Below are 21,492 nucleotides of genomic sequence, written 5' to 3'. Positions count from 1 at the left end.
ATCTAATAAAAATTTGAAAATAATATGTCATGAATTCTGTGGAATTGTTGCTCGTGATTTCGTATTAATGTGATCTTTTTTATTTGTACTCTTAACGAGGTTCTTTTAGACTACAACAGAAGGGTTTCATTCTATTGGTGTGTGTATCAAGTATCAACCCATGAAAAAGCTATTGAAGCATGAGGGTGTCTTTGGTTCTTAAAGGTAACTCGCAATAAGCCAAATTGATATCTGAATTCTTTTGTTATTGTTTCGGATTGATCCGAAAGAGCTTTTTTTCTTTTGTGAATCAGAGGAAACAGTGTTATTTGGATTATTCCATTTGATGACATTCAAGCAATAATGATGTTGGATCTTAAATAACTGTCCTGCCATGGGTACAAGTCCTGTGGTTGATCTTTTAGTAGGTTCTGCATCTGGTGGAATGGTCATTCTGTTTTCATAACCATTAGATTTTGCTCAAACTGAGCTTGGTTTTGTTTACTGATAGATTAAATACTCAATCTACTGGGAGCTTGTCGAACTCCCGACTCCTAAATCAGTATTGGATGCAAGGGCCACTTGTGGTTCCTTGTTAGCTGATAAGACACATATTGGGGGGTTTTCAAAGCTGAGCTATAGGCTTGAATGGTTCCTGAGCTACTTCATTTCTGTAACAACAAATTGTCTGCCAAAGAGGTAAAAAATTTGATACCCTGTTAGAAAATAACTACATATATGAAGGGTATTTCAGTAAACTACACGATACGGCTATTCTCATTTATTGAGCTTGGTTGGGAACAACTGGGGTTTCATAGTGGCATAGTGCATATTGCATAAGCAGCATGGGTAATCACGGTTATTTATTTAGCCTAAATGTGTAGGTAGCTTGGGCCATCATCACGGTTACAACTTTTTTAGGAGTTATGACAAACACCTGCTTAGTTGAGTGAGACCACCAATCCAACAGTTATTATGAATTTATGGCAATTTTCTGCCTACACACAACCACAATGCACTGAGATCTTTACCTTTTATTACTGCAATATAATCTCTACAAGATTTTGCTATTAAAATCCTCACCATCTTTATATGAAGATAAAACAAACAGTAATAAATTGCCATTACTTTATAATTAATAATAACACCTTTACACTTCTTCTTCAATTCCATACTCTCTCTTTCTCTCTGTTTTCTCTCTGAAAACTCTGTTTTCCTGAGAGAGAGAGGGAGGGAGAGATGTATTCATTTTCATCTTCTTCTTCACCATTTTCAGTTCTTCGGCTTATTATCTTCATACAAATCTGCATATGTCTGTTAAATCAGCATTCAGTTGCTATTACTGATGTTGAAAATAGACATCAATTGTTGTCTGTTAAAAATGTAAGCAGATCTCAATCCTCTAAGGGTAATTGTGATTTCTTCACAGGTTCTTGGGTTTTCGATAATACGTATCCTCTTTATGATGCATCGAAATGTCCGTTGATCGAACGTGAATATAGTTGTCGGCACAATGGTAGACCTGACAGCCAGTACGAAAAGTATAGATGGAAGCCTCAAGGTTGTGAATTGGTCAGGTACATATTATGAAGTTCATCTTGTTCTTTGATTAATCTGCCATATTTTCTGTTCCGGTAAGATATAAACTTTGGCAGTTCATCCTGATTAAGAAAAAAACAACATGGGTAACTCATGAAACTAAGAAACTATGATTAGATTAATCTCAGTTTAGTATTTTAATGGCACAACCAATAAGGGCCGCACAAGTGAGAGACAGGCAGACCATAGTTCTGTGTTTTCATTGGGGAACCTCCGTCAGTGTAGACCATACAAATTTTAACTGTGTTGTCAGCCTCAGTTTATCTTTTTCTCATGTGACATAGATTCTCTATGTTTTTCACCAAGGCACACTTCTCTATGCAAGTTCCAAATCTGAACCAGTTCAATATTATTCCTAGTTAGTAACTCAGTAGATTCAAATTTGATTTTTTTGTAGGTTTGATGGTAAAGATTTCTTGAAGAGATTCAGAGGGAAATCAATCTTGTTTGTTGGGGATTCTCTGAGTAAAAATCAGTATGAATCACTAATTTGCTTGCTTCATTCTTCGGTACCAAATGCTACTTACACTATGGTCAGAACAGCATCCCTCTCCACATTCAAAATCAGCGTGAGTTCTTATATTTTTGTTCTCTTGGTTTTCAGTACCAATTGCAATTTTCATTTATTTTCCAAAATTCGTGTTAATATTGTTGGAGTATGTCACCAATAAATGAGGACTGGGGAGAGTGATTACCAACACAGTACATTCCTGGAACTTTTCCAGGAGATGCATTTGTTTATTTTAAAGACCACCACCACTCAGTAATATTTTAAAGTTACCAGTTAGGATGCCACCGACAGATCTGGTTGAGGGGAGGTCACAGAACGAAATTAACCAACCAAACTTGTGGGCATTTAAGTTCACGACAAGACCAATCAACAAAATGATTATAAGGTCACGAGCTCGTGGACAAAAGATACCAGCAAGGGAGAGAGACCCGCGAGAGAAATTTTTTGGATTTGGGACAATGACAATTTTATACTTTACTAATCAGCTTCCGAGCACAACTTACTTTGATTTTTTTGATTTATTCTTTTTTGGTGCTTTTGTTATAGGAATATGAGATTACTGTAATGCTCCAACGCAATGTCTACCTCGTTGATGTCGTAAGCGAAAAGATCGGCCGAGTTCTAAAACTTGACTCACTTGAAAGTAGCAAGGCATGGATGGGAGTCGACACGTTAATCTTCAACACATGGCATTGGTGGAATCGTAGAGGCACTACACAACCGTATGTAAACCAGTACTTGCACTTAGTTATATGGATGACCATGTAGAATTGCTTATGACCAGTACTTGCATCATATATTAGATGACTTTGAGCTTTGTGCGACTTTGTTTGGACAAATTGATTGTGATTCGGACACATTTGGTCATTATAGGTGGGATTACATTCAAGAGGGAACTAAAATATACAAAGACATGGATCGTCTGATTGCTTTCAAGAAAGCATTAACCACTTGGGGTAAATGGGTTGATGCCAATGTTGATCCTACAAAAACCAAAGTCTTCTACCAAGGGGTATCTCCATCTCATTACAAGTAAGCCGTTTTTATTGATTTTTTTATCGTGCAATGTCTTTACTGAATTTGACCCAATTGCATTTGATCCTAAGACTGATTTCTGCACATGGATTATCACCTTGTAAATATGCTTTCGCGCCGTTCTAACTTCCCATCCGTAAAATTCTTTTGAATTTATCAGTGGAAGTGATTGGAGTGAGCCGCGTTTGAAGAATTGTTTACTAGAGAAGGAACCTATAAAAGGTTCTACATACCTGGGAGGTACTCTGCAGTCGGTACACGCAATGAAAGACGTCCTGAAAACAATAAGAAAGCCAGTGTATTTGCTGGATATAACCACTCTTTCTCAGTTGAGAAAAGATGGGCACCCATCTATGTACGGTTTTGGTGGTCCAAAAGCAATGGATTGCAGTCATTGGTGCCTTGCTGGTGTTCCTGATACTTGGAACCAGATCCTATATAATGCTATTCTTTGAAGAGAAAATAAAGAATAATAATTGAAAAAATAAATTCAGAGATTCTTTCACCATCTATAAGATTCTCCGATTCTTGCACAATCTTTCCTGATACTTGGAACATTTGTAAGCTTTTCACATTATTACTCCCATTTTACTACCACCACCCGTGTTAAGAATCTTGTCCTTTAAATAATGGATGACATTGTAATGTCAAGTGAACTGATTAAGGAGAGTGCACAAAATTAGACTCGCTGCGAAAGCATTCAGAAATTTTTTAGTGATAACGTCATCCATAGTCAGATTACAACAATCTGAATGTACCAAGTCTATAACTGTAACCAACAGGAAAGAAAACCAAGCACGAAACTACAAATTTCTGCTGGCAACAGAGGTTAAACTTAAAGATCCATCATCAACCGGCACAGTTTTCTTGACAGTAACAAGTAACAACCTTAAGGCATTTGTTGGTGAAATATAATACTCCCAATATTGTAAACCCTCGAGTACAAAGGGGCAAAGACCGGTGGTATCACAAGTTACATCTTTGGATCCTTATCTTCAAAGGACATCTTAATTTGCAAGAGCTCCACTAGCATCTTTAGCAGTGAACAAAGCGTATAGGCCACCAAGTCCAGAAAACCTCTTGATCTTTCTTTGAAACATCATAGATCTGTCTTTATATAGGATCAGAAGATTCAGAAACAACATAATAAGAAGCAGCATAACAGGACCAGTTCTCTTCTGAAAGGAAATGCGCTGCTTAATTATAAGCTGCATACATAATCATGCACGCTGTAAAATCTGCGAACATTACTGCTAGGTAACTCTTACTCATCACCTACCACTTCCAAAGTTATTTCCTCCCAACACTCGTTTCTCAATATTCTCCACATGAGTTGACATATAAGATGGTGATTTTTATGGTACACCATAATAGCTTAACTGAAATAATTTATCAATCTTATGACCATGAATAAACATGTAATCAGTCAATGTTTCATGAATTACATGGAGTTGGTATTGAGCCCATTGACTCTCGCGGTCCACAGACCATCACAAGTTTGCGCGGCCCAACTATTAGAGTCGTGTATCGATGTGATGTGAACAAGGAGGTAGGTGCTAAACCCTACGTATTTCTTCATGGCATATATACGATTTTAGGATTGTCCTGTGCACAAAACCCTAACTTCATCATGAACCAGCTCAGGAAAACCATGAAGGGGAAAACCGCAGTCCCAAGCCTTCACGATGATGTTATCATCCTGATACTTTCGATGGTATATGCAAACTCTGGTTAAGACTATTGAAAAGCCCTGTTTTTATCAAGATGCATCTTAACCAGGCTGTTGAAAATAACAACTATAATGTCTTTCTTAATTCATCGAGTCGTGAACCATCACTAGCATCTCATTATCGCGTGGGTTTCGATGCTGCTTCAACATCATACTTGAGTAATCAAGCTGTAAAGATTGATGTACCAACATGCAAATCTGCTCGTATATCTGTTGGTTCATGTAATGGCATATTATGCTTTTGTCTTCAGAGGACTCGCAATAAAATAAATGATTCGGTTACAGTTTGATTATGGAACCCATCTGCTCAAGAATATAAGGAGATAGTTAAAAAGTCTTATAATGAAAGAAGTGCCGTGTCTTATGGGTTAGGTTACGACTGTGAGATCGATGATAACAAGTTGGTCTTAATTTTTTACGACCGCTCTAGTACATTTTCTGAAATTCATGTTCACACACACTAGGTTCCAGTTCATGGAAAAAGATAGGAAACAGTCCTTATGCACATTGCGGTAGGTATTCTAAGAAGCTTTTCCTTTTAAATGGAGCTATGCATTGGGTAACAGGAAAGGTTATAGGTACAGGTGACCAACGGGCAATGCTTATTGTTTCTTTTGATGATATAGCTAAAGAGAAAACCAAAGAAATCCAAATACCAAGTTGCTTGTTTGATAAAACATCCATGTTTAGACATGAAAGGATCGGTGTGCTTGAAAAGGACCTTTACTTCTCAGTTTATGTTTCAGGCATATTCGAGTTATGGGTCATGAAGGATTACGGCGTTGTAGATTCTTGGACTAAGATTCTGAGTATTCAAGAAGATATGAGAAATTTTCGTATCTGGAGGGCACTGCCATCTTACAATAAGAACCGGGAGATCCTATTCAACTGTTCTCGTCTACAAGGTAAGCAGTATGAGAGTGCTTTAATGTCATATGACCTGAAGAATGGAAGAAGGTGAACGTTTTTGAATATCTCTGACACCCCGGAAAAGCTTGGTGCAGTAACATTCATTGAAAGTCTAGTTTCACTTACTTCAATAAGGTGAATTCTTAAAGTCATGTTCAACAAAAAAAAAAACACACTTAAGTTTGTCAGGGAAGAACCATCAATCGACATCAATAATATTCCTGTTATTTATCGCTAAATTGTGAATTGATCCTCCAGTATTTCTTGTTGTATTCTTACTTCTCCCAGATTTAGATGAAATAATATACTCCCTCCGTCCCTAATTAAATGACCTAGTTGTAGTTTGCACAATTTTTAAGACAAGAATGTTAGTAAAACTTAAAAATGATTTATCTCTTAAACTATATCACCGTTTTGCGTAAACTTTATTAGGTATCACCGGGGCCTTACGGTCCCGACTCAACCTTTCCTTACAGTCTTATATGATACCTACATTTTTATAACATCGGTAGTAATAGAATCAGTATAGGCACACATTTCTAATAAAATATATTTTGAACTTAAAAAATATCAATCACTTTATTTAATTTCATTGTTATTGAAGTTATCACGTTTAACCGAAATAAGATAGCAACAATGTATGTTGATTAATTAAAAAAACTACATAAAAACATCCATAAAATTTAATGTAAAATGTAGCAGACATAACCTTTTAATCCTATTTGACTTCTGTTAATCATTCAAATCTTAACCAAATCTATATGTCTTTGAGTTGCACTCAATTTCTCATAATTTTTCGACAACTTCTTATATTATAGACCTTCTTTGCATATTTTCATTCGACTGCGAATTCTATCCATGCTTACACCATGTTTTTCGCAAAAGTTATTTGAATGTTAAATTTTTACATTCTTGTCTTTTTTACTTTTCGTTCATTTATGTAGTGATATTTTCCCAATTCTTCCATTTGTTCTTAAAAGCCATGGTTTTTGAAAAGACTCATATATTTGGTATGTTATATGCTTTCTTAGGAATGAAATCATTTATCCTTCTATTTCTGGTAGTATTTTCTTTTTCAAACAATATTTGTAAAACAAAAATTGTCTATCTTTTAATGCTGCAAAGATGTCTCTGTAGTTCGTTTGCATCCATCCACTCATAAGTCTTTGAAATTTTTCAGAAATTTGTCCTCAGTAAATAAGCTCAAGCATTTTACTGTCACGTGACAATAAATGAGTTGTATAATTTTGTTCCTGCATCGTTGATTTTGTCAGTGTCATCAAATTCTACGCTAACCGTGATACCTCTCCAATCTTTGTCTAATTTTTTATATTGTCTAAATTTTGTCATCTCGTAATTTTGTTTTCTCTTTTCATTTATACATATGATCCTATTGTAATAAACTTTAATCAAATCCTTTTTAGACTCATAAAACTCAATCGGATAACACTGTGATAACGTGATATTGTACTGATACTGTTCTCTCCGTATATACCGTTCCAACTCATATATGTCATTAGAATCCACTGATTTTCTATTAAGGATATGACGGCGTTGTGTGTAAGGTTCCTTTTTTGTTGTGCCGTACCTAACATTACTTGATTGATAACACTCTGTTCTTCAAATATTGAACTGTTTGGATCCGAAGTTTGAACCATATTTTGGTGGAGAGATAAATTTATCTTTCTATTGTTTTCAAACTCTAACTGTTGTCATACGAAAACTTAGTTATTTTCCGGTTTTATGTAGCGGTAAACCTTGTTATATGTTGGTTTATACATTATATTTTCGATGTCATCTTATTATTCTTATGCTTGTTATTGATTGTTGAATATTTGGAGGTCTAAACGATTTTTTGATGAGTTGCAGAATATTGTTCCTGCATTGTTGATTTCGTTGATGTCATCAAATTCTACGCTAAACGTGATGCAACTCCAATCTTTGTCTAATTTTTTATATTGTTTAAATTTTGTCATCTCGTAATTTTTTTTTTATTTTCATTTATACATATGATCCTATTGTAATAAATTTTAATCAAATCTTTTTTAGGCTCATAAAACTCAATCGGATAATACTGTGATAACGTGATATTGTACTGATACTGTTCTCTCCGTATATACCGTTCCAACTCATGTACGTCATTAGAATCCAATGATTTTCTATTAAGGATATGAGGGCGTTGTCTGTAAGGTTTCTTTTTTGTTATGCCGTACCTAATATTGCTCGATTGATAACACTCTGTTCTTCAGATATTAACCTGTTTGGATCCGAAGTTTGAACTATTTTTTTGTGGAGATATAAATTTATCTTTCTATTGTTCTCAAACTCTAATTGTTGTCATACGAAAACTCAGTTATTTTCCGGGTTTATGTAGCGGTAAACCTTGTTATATGTTGGTTTATACATCCTATTTTAGATGTCATCTTGTGATTCTTGTGCTTGTTATTGATTGTTGAATATTGGAGGTCTAAAAGATTTTTTGGATGAGTTGTAGAATTTTTTTCTTGCATTGTTGATTTCGTCGGTGTCATCAAATTCTATGCTAAACGTGATGCCATTCCAATATTTTTCTAATTTTTTATATTGTCTAAACTTTGTCAGCTCGTATTTTTGTCTTCTCTTTTAATTATACATATGATCCTATTATAATAAACTTTAATCAAATCTTTTTTAGACTCATAAAACTAAATCGGATAATATTGTGATAACGTGATATTGTACTTATACTGTTCTCTCTATATATACCGTTCCAACTCATATATGTTATTTGAATCCATTGATTTTCTATTAAGGATATGAGGGCGTCGTGTGTAAGGTTTCTTTTCTGTTGTGCCGCACCTAACATTACTTGATTGATAACACTATGTTCTTCATCTATTGAACTGTTTTGATCCAAAGTTTGAACTATCTTGTTGTGGAGATATAAATTTATCTTTTTATTATTGTTCTCAAACTCTAACTGTTGTCATACGAAAACTCAGTTATTTTCCAGGCTTATGTAGCGGCAAACCTTGTTAATAGTTGGTTTATACATTCTATTTTCGATGCCATCCTGTGATTCATATCCTTGTCATTGATTGTACAATATTTGGAGGTCTAAATTATTTTTTCGATGAGTTGTAGAATCTTTGTCTAATTTTTAGGGAAAAAATTAAACGTTTAGTGTAGAATTTTGTAGAATTTTTTCCCTAAATTGATGCCCTAAACGTTTAATTCTACACTAAACGTGATGCCCTTCCAATCTTTGTCTAATTTTTTATATTGTCTAAACTTTGTCAGCTCGTATGTTTTCTCTTTTCATTTATACACATGATCCTATTGTAATAAATTCAATCCAATCTTTTTTAGACACATAAAACTCAATCGGATAATACTGTGATAACGCGATATTGTACATATACTGTTCTCTCTGTATATACCGTTCCAAATCATATATGTCATTAGAATCCATTGCTTTTCTATTAAGGATATGAGGGCGTCGTGTGTAAGGTTTCTTTTCTGTTATGCCGTACCTAACATTGCTTGATTGATAATACTCTTTTATTCATCTATTAAACTGTATTGATCCGAAGTTTGAACTATATAGTTGTGGAGAGATAAATTTATCTTACTATTGTTCTCAAACTCTAATTGTTGTCATACGAAAACTCAGTTAATTTCTGTGTCTATGTAGCGGTAAACCTTGTTATTATATTGGTTTATGCATCCTATTTTTTGATTCCATCTGGTGATTCTTATGCTTGTTATCGAGTGTTGAATATTTGGAGGTATAAACGATTTTTTTGATAAGTTGTAGAAGTTTTTTCCTGCATTGTTGATTTCGTCAATGTCATCAAATTCTACGTTAAACATGATATCATTCCAATCTTTATCTAATTTTTTATATTGTCTAAACTTTGTCAGATCGTATTTTTGTCTTCATTTATAATATGATCCTATAGTAATAAACTTTAATCAAATCTTTTTTAGACTAATAAAACTCAATCGGATAATACTGTGCCAATGTGATATTGTACTGGCACTGTTTTCTTTGTATATGTCATTAGAACCCATTAATTTCTGTTAACGATATGAGGGCATCGCGTGTAAGGTTTCTTTTCTAATATTGCTTGATTGATAATACTCTGTTATTCATCTATTGAACTTCATTGATCCGAAGTTTGAACTATCTTGTTGTGGAGAGATAAATTTATCTTCCTATTGTTCTCAAACTCTAAATGTTGTCATACGAAAACTCAGTTATTTTTCGGGTTTATGTAGCAGTAATTATTGTTATATGTTGGTTTATACATCCTATTTTTGATGTAATCTTGTGATTCTTATGCTTGTTATTAAGTCCTGAATATTTGTTGGTCCAAATGTTTTTTTTTGATGAGTTGTAGAACTTTTCTCCTTCATTGTTGATTTAGTTAGTGTCATCAAATTCTACACTAAACGTGATGCCATCCAATCTTAATAAACTTTTTATATTGTCTAAACTTTATATGCTCGTATTTTTGTTTTCTCTTTTTATTTATAGATATGATCCTATCGTAATAAACTTTAATAAAATCTTTTTTAGACTCATAAAACTCAATCTGATAATACTGTGATAATTTGATATTGTACTGACACTGTTTTCTCTGTATATGTCTTTAGAATCCATTAATTTTCTGTTAAGGATATGGGGGCATCATGTGTAAGGTTTCTTTTCTGTTGTGCCGTACCTAACATTGCTTGATTGATAATACTCTATTATTCATCTATTGAACTGCATTGATACGAAGATTAAAGAATCTTGTTGTGGAGAGATAAATTTATCTTACTATTGTTCTCAAACTCTAACTGTTTTCATACGAAAAATCAGTTAATTTCCGGGCTTATGTAGCGGTAAATTTTGTTATATGTTGGTTTATACATCCTATTTTTGATGCCATCTTGTGATTCTTATTCTTGTTATTAAGTGTTGAATATTTGTAGGTCTAAATGATTTTTTTGATGAGTTGTAGAAGTTTTTTCCTACACAGTTGATTTCGTCAGTGTCATAATATTCAACGCTACATGTGATGCCATTCCAATCTTTGTCTAATTTTTTATATTGTCTAAACTTTGTCATCTCGTATTTTTGTCTTCTCTTTTCATTCATACATATGATCTTTCATAATAAACTGTAATCAAATCTTTTGAATACTCATAAAACTCAATCAGATAATACTGTGATAACATGATATTGTACTTATACTGTTCTCTCTGTATATACCGTTCCAACTCATATATGTCATTAGAATTCATTGATTTTATATTAAGGATATGAGGGCGTCATGTGTAGGGTTACCTTTTTGTTGTGCCGTCCCTAACATTGCTTGATTGATAGCACTTTGTTCGTTATCTATTGAACTGTTTCGATCTGAAGTTTGAACTATCTTGTTGTAGAGATATAAGTGTATCTTTCTATTGTTCTCAAACTCTAACCGTTGTCATATGAAAACTCAGTTATTTTTCGGGTTTATGTATCGGTAAACCTTGTTAGTATGTTGGTTTATACATCCTATTTTTGATGTCATCTTGTGATTCTTATGCTTGTTATTGAGTGTTGAATATTTGGAGGTCTCAACGATTTTTTTGATGAGTTGTAGAATTTTTTTTCCTACATTGTTGATTTCGTCAGTGTATTCAAATTCTACGTTAAACATGATGCCATTCCAATCTTTGTCTAATTTTTATATTTCTAAACATTGTCAGCTCGTATTTTTGCCTTCTCTTTTTATTTATCCATATGATCTTATAGTAATAAACTCTAATCAAATATTTTTTAGACTCATAAAACTCAATCGGATAATATGGTGATAATATGATATTGTACTGACACTGTTTTCTTTGTATATGTCATTAGAATCCATTGATTTTCTATTAAGGATATGAGGGCATCGTGTGTAAGGTTTCTTTTTCTGTTGTGTCGTACCACCGACTGCAACCATAGTAATACCTGAAATTGATTTCAATCTTCCAATGCATTTGCAGGTAACAATGTGTTAATTATATGTATCTTATATATGTTGCATGGAAAACACAAATGCAGTTCAGTTCTTATTTAGATAGATTACAGTGTCGTTCTCTTTTTTTCGATGCACTTTTGAAACCCATGAAATTATATTTGTGTCCGGAATTGCCTGATTCACCAATGTTTAGAGCCTTCTAGAGCTTGCATATGCCCATCACTAATTTTTCAAATAAAAAATTATACTTAAGAGACTTTTAGAGCACGCATATTGATGGGAATGGCGTGAATTCAAGGCATCTAATTTGATAATTGTTTGATGCGACCTCTACCTTGGCTCTTTTTCCCTTTAAAAACATTAAGTTTCTATTTTTACGCTAGAATAGTTATTACAGATTAAAAAGAAGGATTGTGATGGAACTCGCAACATTAATAGTCGAGGTTTAATACATAGCCGAGGAAACCAAATGGCATTACTTGTCAACAAAATTTTATTTTGGATAAATGATTAGAAAACTGAATAAATTACGGAGCACCGCCAATTTGAGCTAGTTCGGAAACACTTTTTCATTACTCCCCATATTAGACTTCTGGTGTTGTGAGGGAATTTTTGGATGGTATTTTCCCAAGAACATTCAGCAATATCATTTCATGTAATTCTTTTCATGTGAAAAATATAATAAGAATGTTGGAGCTGAAACAAACTGAAGCTAAATATAAAAAATAAAATTATATTTAGTACCATAATATGTTCTCATCCAAGCCCAGTACCGTCGCCTCGATGTTGAATATTTTACCCTACCATTTACCCGAAGAAGCACACATTTAGTTATGTTTTATTTTAGCAGGTAAAAAATTCAACCAAATACACGCTTACCATATTTTTTCAGTCTATTGTATCATGGAAGTTGCTTCATGTTTGGTGTTTCTATTTTCGTTGGGATCATCCAGTTGTGGCGAGCCAATTATTCTGATTTTATTTTCTCCTGATTTAAGCCTGGATAAATTCATTTTGTATTTCTAATAAGTAATAAAAGTCATGTAGTCTTAATTTGATTCTTTGCCCTTATTTTTTATTGAATTGATCCACTTCTGGTAAATCCTGTTTGATCAACACTCTAGAGGAAGTGTTAATAGCTAATGCAAGTACACCTGTTGCAAGGTATAATTATCCGTTAGGTGAAAAAAAATGATAATGTCAGTACATGGCGAAGTATATTTGTAACAGACCACTAACCTCCGAATTCGCTCACAAATGTTTCAGTAATAATACAATTATCGGAGTATTCATGTGTTCCTCCACAACACCTCTTTTAATGATTTTCATCATTCCCTTCATAGAGTGACTCACATATCAACCCCTTGTTTTAACAATAATATGAGATTCATCGACAATTGATTTAGAGTCCCAGTTCATAATTTAGAAATAATATACAATTTCAATTAAAGTTACTTACTTTCTACCTTCAATGACTATATGTTTCTTATGAAATTCGCCAGACCCTTTTTGACCATTGACTGCAACCATAGTAATACCTGAAATTGATTTCAATCTTCCAATGCATTTTCAAGTAACAATGTTGTTAAATATATGTATCATATATATGTTGCATGGAAAACACAAAGGTAGATCGGTTCTTATTTAGATATATTACTGTGTCGTTCACTTTTTCGGTGCACTTTTGAAACCTATGAAATTATATTTGTGTTCAGGGATGCCTGATTCACCAATGTATAGAGCCTTCTAGAGCTTACATATGCCCATCACTACTTTTTCAAATAAAAAAATTCTACTTAAGAGCCTTTCAGAGCTTGCATATTGATGGAAATAGCGTGAATTCAAGGCATCTAATTTGATAATTCTTTGATGCAACTTCTACCTTGGCTCTTTTTCCCTCTAAAAACATTAAGTTTCTATTTTTCCGCTAGAATAGTTGTTACATATTAAAGAGAAGGATTGTAATGGAACTCGAAACATTAACAGAGGTTTAATACATAGCCTGAGGAAACCAAATGGCATTAATTACAGAGAACCGCTTTGAGCTAGTTCGGTAACACTTTTTCATTGCATCCCATATTAGACTTCTAGTGTTGTGAGGGAATTTTTGGATGGTATTTTCCCAGGAACATTTAACAATCTCATTTTAGGTAATTATTTTCATGTGAAAGATATAAGAAGAATGTTGGAGGTGAAACAAACTGAATCTAAATATAAAAAATAAAATTAGCACACTAATTTTATACGATGTAGAAATTAGGCCTAGGCTAAGTCTTTGAGAGACTTTGGAATCCTAACATCTCTATACAATGATGGGATAACACTACCTGATTCTATCGCTAGCCTCTGTAACTTACAGACTCTGTACCTCTCTCAGTGCACTGAGTTTCAGGTGTTCCCTAGAGGTATTTCAGAGTGCTAATTAAAGTTATTTAGAGGCATTACCTAGATATATTAGAAAACCGAAATTTCCGTGGTTCATCAACCTTAAAGGCGTAATTATCGAAGTTTTACCCAAGTCTTGCCTTCACAGGGCTTGGGAAGTTCCCATTTCTTGAGACTCTGAAAATATGTAATCTCCAATTCTATCAAGTAACTGGGTAATGAGTTATATATAGGAATAAGTTGAAGTTTTACATACACTCAATCCTGCAACTTTAGAGTCATGTGCTGCTCTAATTGATTCTGTAATTGTGCCTTTTTCACCCTATCCTGCAATAAAGAAAGATTTGTCAATCATAACAGTAATGAGTAAACATCGAACAACAAAAAATCAAATTTAAAACATACCCACACCCTCTAATGGGTTAAGGACCTGATTAAACTCGCCGAATTCAATGAGCAATTTGATTTTGAACCTCCGATGTACTTTTAGATCTTAACTCTTAAGCGGAAAAATATTTTCCCCGTTGCATCTCTCTTATCAATACCACTCACGCATGTTTGGCGTATCTAGAAACATACATTAATAGCTTGTTGTCCATCACCGCCAGCTTGTGATGAAGTTGTCTTTTTCCTCTTTGAAGAACTGATACACAAATATATTCATTAAGCATACTGACCAATAAAAACCTTATTATAATCCAATGCCAGATAATCAAAGACTAACCTCATGGTGTAAAACCTTAGAAGGTTCTGGGGGAAGGAATTTTAGTTAAATCTGAAATTTGTATTTCTTAATACAGAAACGGAGTTGTATTAGGAAACAGACGTCACTGTACGTGGGAGTTGATTTAGCATTTTAGGAATTACTCTCCCAGCCAAACTTTACAGCCCACATGATCGGCCAATCCTATAGGCTCATTTGTGAATACTCGGTTTCCGGTAAATATTTCTTGGACACCATATAACCAAGGGCCATAATGGTTGCTCTTTCCCTTGATCTTGGTTTAGTTGCATTTAGGATTTTTATTTAAGCCAGGGAACATCACAATGCTTCATAGCTCTTATACTATGATTGGTCAATTAATTATCCGGTGATACTGAGCCTAGATCCGATCAATGTTTAATTAGTCTGGTCATAGTAGCATGTTTAGTTAGTCGGGTCATAGTAATCTAGCTTCTAACAAAACTACACAGTTATGGTCAATCAATGGTATATTATGATAATTTTGTTCTATATAGTTAATTTTAGTATATTATATTCGTCGTCATCTCTTGTTATAATTAGCATCCTCATATGTTCATCTTCCCTTGTGTTTGAGATCCATTGGAAAAGTCGTCCAGGCGAAACACGCCATTGTCTATGTATATACCGACATTATGCAGATTCTGTGATTTGCTATTTTCAATCAGACATGCATAGCAAACTGTTATTGGAAATTGTGCGTCTTCTGAGAACCATTTGATATGCATCAATGGATTTAATGGTTCCTACCATTAATAAATTTACCAATTTCCCAGATTTAATTCATGTCAACACTTGAATTATTGCACTCTGAAAATTTGTTACCCAAGTTGAAGCTAAATTATTCTTCAATAATACCCTGGCGCTTCTCAGATTCATTTGTAAAAGTTGAAAAAATTGGTCGGACTTAGATTTTTAACTCTGTCCAAACAGATAAGGTTTTGATAAAAGAACCCACTACAAAACCGAGTCATTTCATCAATCATCAACAACAGAACTTAGAATCTCAAATATATCAAGTATATCAAACAAAACCTTCCATTACAAATACTAAACCCTAGTAAACAAATGACCTTATAAGTAAAGGATCAAATAAAAACCGAAAAATAGTTGCCTCATTTTCAACCCCAATGTTGTCGATTATTTCACGGAACCGAGTAAATTTTGTCCATGGTGAATTAGTTACCCTAAAATGCATCGGAGGAACCAATGAACAAAATATCACAATAATTGGAGGATTTTCTTAACTAAATCACAACTTTCCCTCCCTTAGGAAACTTGAAGAAAGACGTATTATCTCTGAAATTAGAACAAATAAATTGTTGATATCTTAAGATGGTGTAAGTTGTCTGACCTGTTTACCATGATACCACATAGCCCATAAACAAAAACTTACAGGTATATTTAAAGTTAAAATCTCAAACCCGCATTAAAACTCGCCAAAGCTGTATTAAACTTACAGATTAATATAAAGTAAAGTGCATATTTCAAAAATGTAGTAAAACTCGCAAGAACTTTCTTGCAAACCCCTTCTTAATGGCAAGAGCTTTGTTGCGAGTTTTTAGTCGTCTAGCGACTGTTCATCCATACGTAAACATATATACACCACAATTTATGTTTTTAGTCGCTTTCCGTACTCTAGAAGATATCAAGTGGTTTATAGAAAAAATCTATTATACTATGAAGAAAATGGAACCTTACGCATCTTGCAAAATACATTTAAAACTTCACCAATTGTAATTGGTCTAGGTGCAAAATCAACAACACTACTCCGCACAACACCACAAAATTAACCCCAAAAAAATGATGAACTCCAATTTCAGTAAGTTGGCTTTTCTTCCCAAACAACAACACTGATGAGGTTATGACATGATATTCTAAAACAACTAAAACCCCCAAACAACAAAACAATATGAGGTTTTACACAGTCGCTGATAATTAATGCTTAAATATAATAGCTAAATAAACCTTTCTATGTCCTGGATTGAAACCCCAAATAAATCACTAATTATTTATGTAGGATCAGAATCTCGCAACAGTTATGTCTCAGCGAAGTTATCAATGGTATTACACAAAAGCGTCGCAGAACAATTTCAGAAACGACATCGGCAAGGATCATGAGAAAGATGTGATAGTCTCGCGAAAATTAGAAAGCTTGCGAAGTCAACATTTGTAAGGTTGCGAGAATGTCGCAAACCATACCCGAAAATAAAGGACAGATTAGCTGTCCCTTATAAATAGTCATTCGAGTTGTAAAGGAGGGGGAGATTATTTTTGAGTGAGAGACAAGTAAATAGGAGAGAGAAAGTTGAGAGAAGAGATCATTCTTGATTTCTTCATTTTCCTTGTAAGAATATTCAGAAATTAATCAATAAAATTAAGAGTGTAAACCTAAAAATGAGCTGATCAACGATAAAATCATACGAGGGGTGTATTGTAGGATTTCCTGCAACTACATAATGGCGCTAGAAACATGGAGGATTGAAGAGTGAAGACTATTCTAGAAAAAATCGAAGATTAATATTAAGATTTGTGAAAATTTAAAGTAGTTGATTAAGAATTTTTCATAATTTATTGAAACACTGTTAGCATTGAAGAAATGGCTAGAAGAAGAAATACATCCGAACAACCAACTACTATTACAAGAAGCAAAAAAATTGCTGGAAGAGAAATGGGAGAATCTACTAGAAGGAGAAATAATAGAGAAAATATAATTCAATCACCAATTCAACAAACACTAGTTCAAGAGAGGAATACAGATTATGACATAGTGAGCGTACACACTTGGCGATCAAATTCAGCAGAAGAAATAGAAGAGGAGCAACAAAATAGAAATTACAGACAGGAAGAGAGAAATCAAGAAGCAGATGAAGGAATAATTCATGGAGATGAACAAATTGGAGCGTTAGAAACATTGAGACGAAGAATACATGAGGAAAGAAGAGCTGAGGCGGAAGAGCGTGCAAATTTAACAAGAAAAAATCACGAATTAAGGATGGAGAATATTAGATTGCAGAATAAAAGATCGAGAAGTATTAAAAATCATATTCCAGATCAACTAGAAGAGAAATGAGGCAAAATTCACCTACAATCAATGTTGGAAACAATATTCAGGAAGAAATGTCAAATCCTAATGAAGAATATCGCGAAAATAGAGAAAGAATTGATGATCGTTACGTTCCACAAAATGAAACTTTTGATGATAGGCAAATTGGAGGAAATCAAGAGAACGGGAAAATTCAGAGACAAAATAACCAAGATGGCGAAGGAAATCAAGAAAAGGGAAGAAGAATTTTACATGTGATAGAAAATCAAAGAAATCAACAGACAATTGAAGAACAAATTGAAAGACATAATGCTGAACAAGCACGTTTAATCTGCGAACGTGAAAAGTTGAGAGCGGAAATGGAAGAGCAAGAGCTTCAGGAGACAATTCGCCAGAACAATCATGACAACCGAGAAATAAGGCGTATACAAAACTGGAATAATGATAATCTCAATGAGGAGTATGATAGAGTGAAGAGAATGGCTGAAAGACATCGAATTGAGTTGATAAGAAATGAACCAAATTATGGAGGGGAAAATGAACGACATCATCACTTGAGAATTCAAGATAGGGATGAGGAACAGAATCGCAGAAGAAAACGAGATGAGGATAATGAAGAAGAGATACAAAATTTCGCAAGAGAAGATAAACGTGAACACATAAGAAGAGAAGCAAAATTAAAGAGACCAATGGGTCAAGATTCAGGAGTAAATCAACAAATCTTGAAAGAATTAGAAGAAATGACAGGAATGCTAAATAACAGAGGAGAAGTAGGTAGAAGACAATTGGATGAAGCAATAGAAAAAGCTGCGAAAACTCCATTTACAAGAGAAGTACAATTAGGAGGAATACCACCGAAATGCAATTTGCCCGCATTAACCAGCATTTTCGATGGAACAACTTGTGCAATTCAACACATTAAAGCTTATGTGAGGTGCATGTTACAATGGGAAAATCATGATGCGGTATTGTGCAAATATTTCGCATCCAGCTTAACAGGAGAGGTTAAAATGGTTTGAAGGTTACCAAAGAACACAATAACCTCCTTCAATCATTTGCAGACCACATTCTTGGGAGCATATATAAGTAATAATTCCTCACGACCTGGTATAGAAGATGTGTTTGGATTAAAACAAAGGATTGGTGAAAGTTTGAAACACTTGACTAAAAGATGGAGAACTATGTGTAGCGAAATGGCTGGCCGTGTAGATGAGAGATATCTCATATTATCATTTATCAATGCTATGTTTGCAACAAACCTGTTGTATGTCCAAATTTTCAGAGTCAAGAATACATTACAATGACTGAATTGCGAGAACTTCAAGAAGAATACATTGCTTTGGAGGAAAGACAAAATGAAATGGAATCATATCCAGTTGCGAACCAGCTCACAAGCAGCGAATGCAAGCTTATTACCCAAGCTAATAAACAGTGGCGAATACTTCGCAAGTACAACAAGAAAAGGTGACAGGTAACAATCAGCAGAAGTTGGTAGCTATGGGAAGTCGAGATCAAGAAGAGTATGAAAGAAAAGAAATTTCTACAGTCGTGGAGGAAATAACAAGATTCAAAGACTCGATCAACCGCAAGAAACTTATGGAGGTCAAAGACCAAACTTTAATAGAGGACAAGGAGGTCATAAGGTAGTATGGGAAGAAATCAAGATGCCACCTCTAAATGCAAGTGTGGAGAATATGGGAAGCTATAATTTGATGGAAATATACCAACACCGTGGAACATGGGAACGGAACCACCTCCAAATCACAGAAGTCATGAATTTTGTTCTTATCATCATTTTCATGGACATACCACAAACGATTGCAGAAATAAAAGAGATTATTTTGAGAATGATAGATCAAGGAAAATTAAACGACTTTCTGGTAGGGCATCCACAACCTCAACCATTACCACCACCACCAGAACATCACAAAGTGAATACAATGAAAAAAAGAAACATTCTTCATAGAAGTGGTGCAAAAGCAAAAAATCTATTCTGTCACTCTATCGTACATTCATATAAGACAATTGAAGATTTCATGATAATGTTTTAAGTAGTGTTCGCAAGAGATAATAATGGAAAGAAATTATGAATATTGCGAAAATTTCGCACTAGAGGAATGGCAGAAACAGATATTTTCTTTTACCGCAGAAGAAGTTCCCGAAGGAGAAGAGGCATGACAATCCATTGGTAATAAAATTAGAGATTAATCCAAAACCAAAGAAGATGAGGATGATGAAGCTGAAGATTCATGGGCAATCAATAGAATCTAGTCGATACTGGAAGCTCTGTGAACATCTTATTTTATCATACTTATAAAACCATGGGTGGAAGAGATGATGATCTTATACCATCAACATATAAGATATATGGTTTTAATGGTACTGCAACAAGCCTAAAGGGGAGGTTACTATGCAAATTCCATTGAAGGGAATATCTTCAAAATCTCATTCTGTGTTGTTGATGTAGAATCACCCTACAATGCATTAATTGGTCGACCTTGGCTACATGGGATTCTGGTGTAGCTTCAACTTTCCACAATGCATCAAATTCCCTCACCCCAATGGTGTAGGAATCATAAAGGGAGATTGGGTTGAAGGAAAGAAATGTTACGAAACTGAGATAGAATCTTGCGAAGGAAGAGCAAACAAGAAGGAAAACTGGCGACACAAAATCAAGGATGTACAAAGAAGTGAGAAGTTGATGGTGGATACAATCGAAAAGAAAGGAGAAGAGATGTTACAAATCAATGCTAGCTCAGGATAAAAAGGATGAACATACCATTACCAAGGAAGCAGTAGCAGAAAATCATAAAGAAGCAGAGGAGGGCAAAAGTAATAAAACAAGAAATGTATGAATGATTAAGTTGTTGCGATAATCTCGCAATAAGTAAAATTCTCAAAAATACATTTGATTGAACAACAAAATTGAGATTGCGAAATTCAGATACAATATGAATTGCGAGACTCTCGCAGAGATAATGAATTTTACAGAAAATAATCAGAAAGAATGACAAAAGAGAAAGAGGCGAACCTTTATGGCGTACACCCTAGTTCGCGAATAAAATTTCGCAAGAGGCAAATGTAAGACCTAAAGTACGTCATATTAGGGGGTACCTGTTACATGGCTCAGGGAAAGGCTACACCGCCACCGGAACCTGAGTCATGGAGATTTGGGGTCAATAAAGCCCATCCGGGAGAGGCACCTTGGATTCTCAACTTAAGCATATGACTTAGGTTGGGCGACTAAGGTAATAAGGACTCTCCCAAGGAGTGCAGATCTGATCAAGGCGCCGAGGTACACGGTTGAGTCAAGAGTGCCGGGGTTTGAAGCGTCCTTGCCATTCTTGACAAGTCTTGGCTTATACTGCACTCGGCCTGAAGAAAACCCCACTTAGGGTGCAGTCTCGTAACCATAAGCCCTATAGGTAAAAGGGATAAGAGGCTGCGAAAACAACTGGTTGTTGTTAAGACTGGATGGGAGGAGCTAACCTTGTATGGTAGAAGTACGCCTCCTTGAAGGGGCAACCAGGGGGAAGATAAGGGCGGCACCCTCCATTAGGGAGCTGATAAGTGTCTTAAGAC

At 34.5% G+C, this 21,492-nt stretch overlaps 2 protein-coding genes across 2 annotated transcripts; both read left to right on the top strand.

Annotated features, from left to right (window-relative positions):
* The first annotated feature begins 1,065 nt into the window (after positions 1 to 1,065).
* On the top strand, positions 1,066 to 3,784 carry LOC113318952 (protein trichome birefringence-like 41). Its single transcript, XM_026567245.1, has 5 exons — positions 1,066 to 1,556; positions 1,976 to 2,147; positions 2,636 to 2,811; positions 2,963 to 3,121; positions 3,285 to 3,784. Exons 1-5 carry the CDS (start codon positions 1,219 to 1,221, stop codon positions 3,577 to 3,579), a joined length of 1,140 nt encoding a protein of 379 aa, XP_026423030.1. The 5' UTR covers positions 1,066 to 1,218; the 3' UTR covers positions 3,580 to 3,784.
* A 1,104-nt stretch (positions 3,785 to 4,888) lies between these two features.
* On the top strand, positions 4,889 to 5,814 carry LOC113316606 (F-box/kelch-repeat protein At3g06240-like). The gene is made up of 2 exons (XM_026564768.1): positions 4,889 to 5,075; positions 5,318 to 5,814. The coding sequence occupies exons 1-2, from the start codon at positions 4,889 to 4,891 to the stop codon at positions 5,812 to 5,814; spliced, it is 684 nt and encodes a 227-aa protein (XP_026420553.1).
* Positions 5,815 to 21,492: the final 15,678 nt, after the last annotated feature.

Source organism: Papaver somniferum, chromosome 10, assembly GCF_003573695.1.
Source record: "Papaver somniferum cultivar HN1 chromosome 10, ASM357369v1, whole genome shotgun sequence".
Lineage (NCBI taxonomy): Eukaryota > Viridiplantae > Streptophyta > Magnoliopsida > Ranunculales > Papaveraceae > Papaver > Papaver somniferum.
Note: the sequence above shows the minus strand (reverse complement) of the source record. Positions and strands in the feature narration are given on the sequence as shown.

Coding starts and splice junctions, on each gene's coding strand:
- LOC113318952 (XM_026567245.1), top strand. CDS start 1,219: ATGTATTCATTTTCATCTTCTTCTTCACCATTTTCAGTTCTTCGGCTT. Junction 1,557..1,975: donor CAAGGTTGTGAATTGGTCAG/GTACATATTATG, acceptor ATTTTTTTGTAG/GTTTGATGGTAAAGATTTCT. Junction 2,812..2,962: donor CGTAGAGGCACTACACAACC/GTATGTAAACCA, acceptor TGGTCATTATAG/GTGGGATTACATTCAAGAGG.
- LOC113316606 (XM_026564768.1), top strand. CDS start 4,889: ATGCATCTTAACCAGGCTGTTGAAAATAACAACTATAATGTCTTTCTT. Junction 5,076..5,317: donor TCGTATATCTGTTGGTTCAT/GTAATGGCATAT, acceptor CACACACACTAG/GTTCCAGTTCATGGAAAAAG.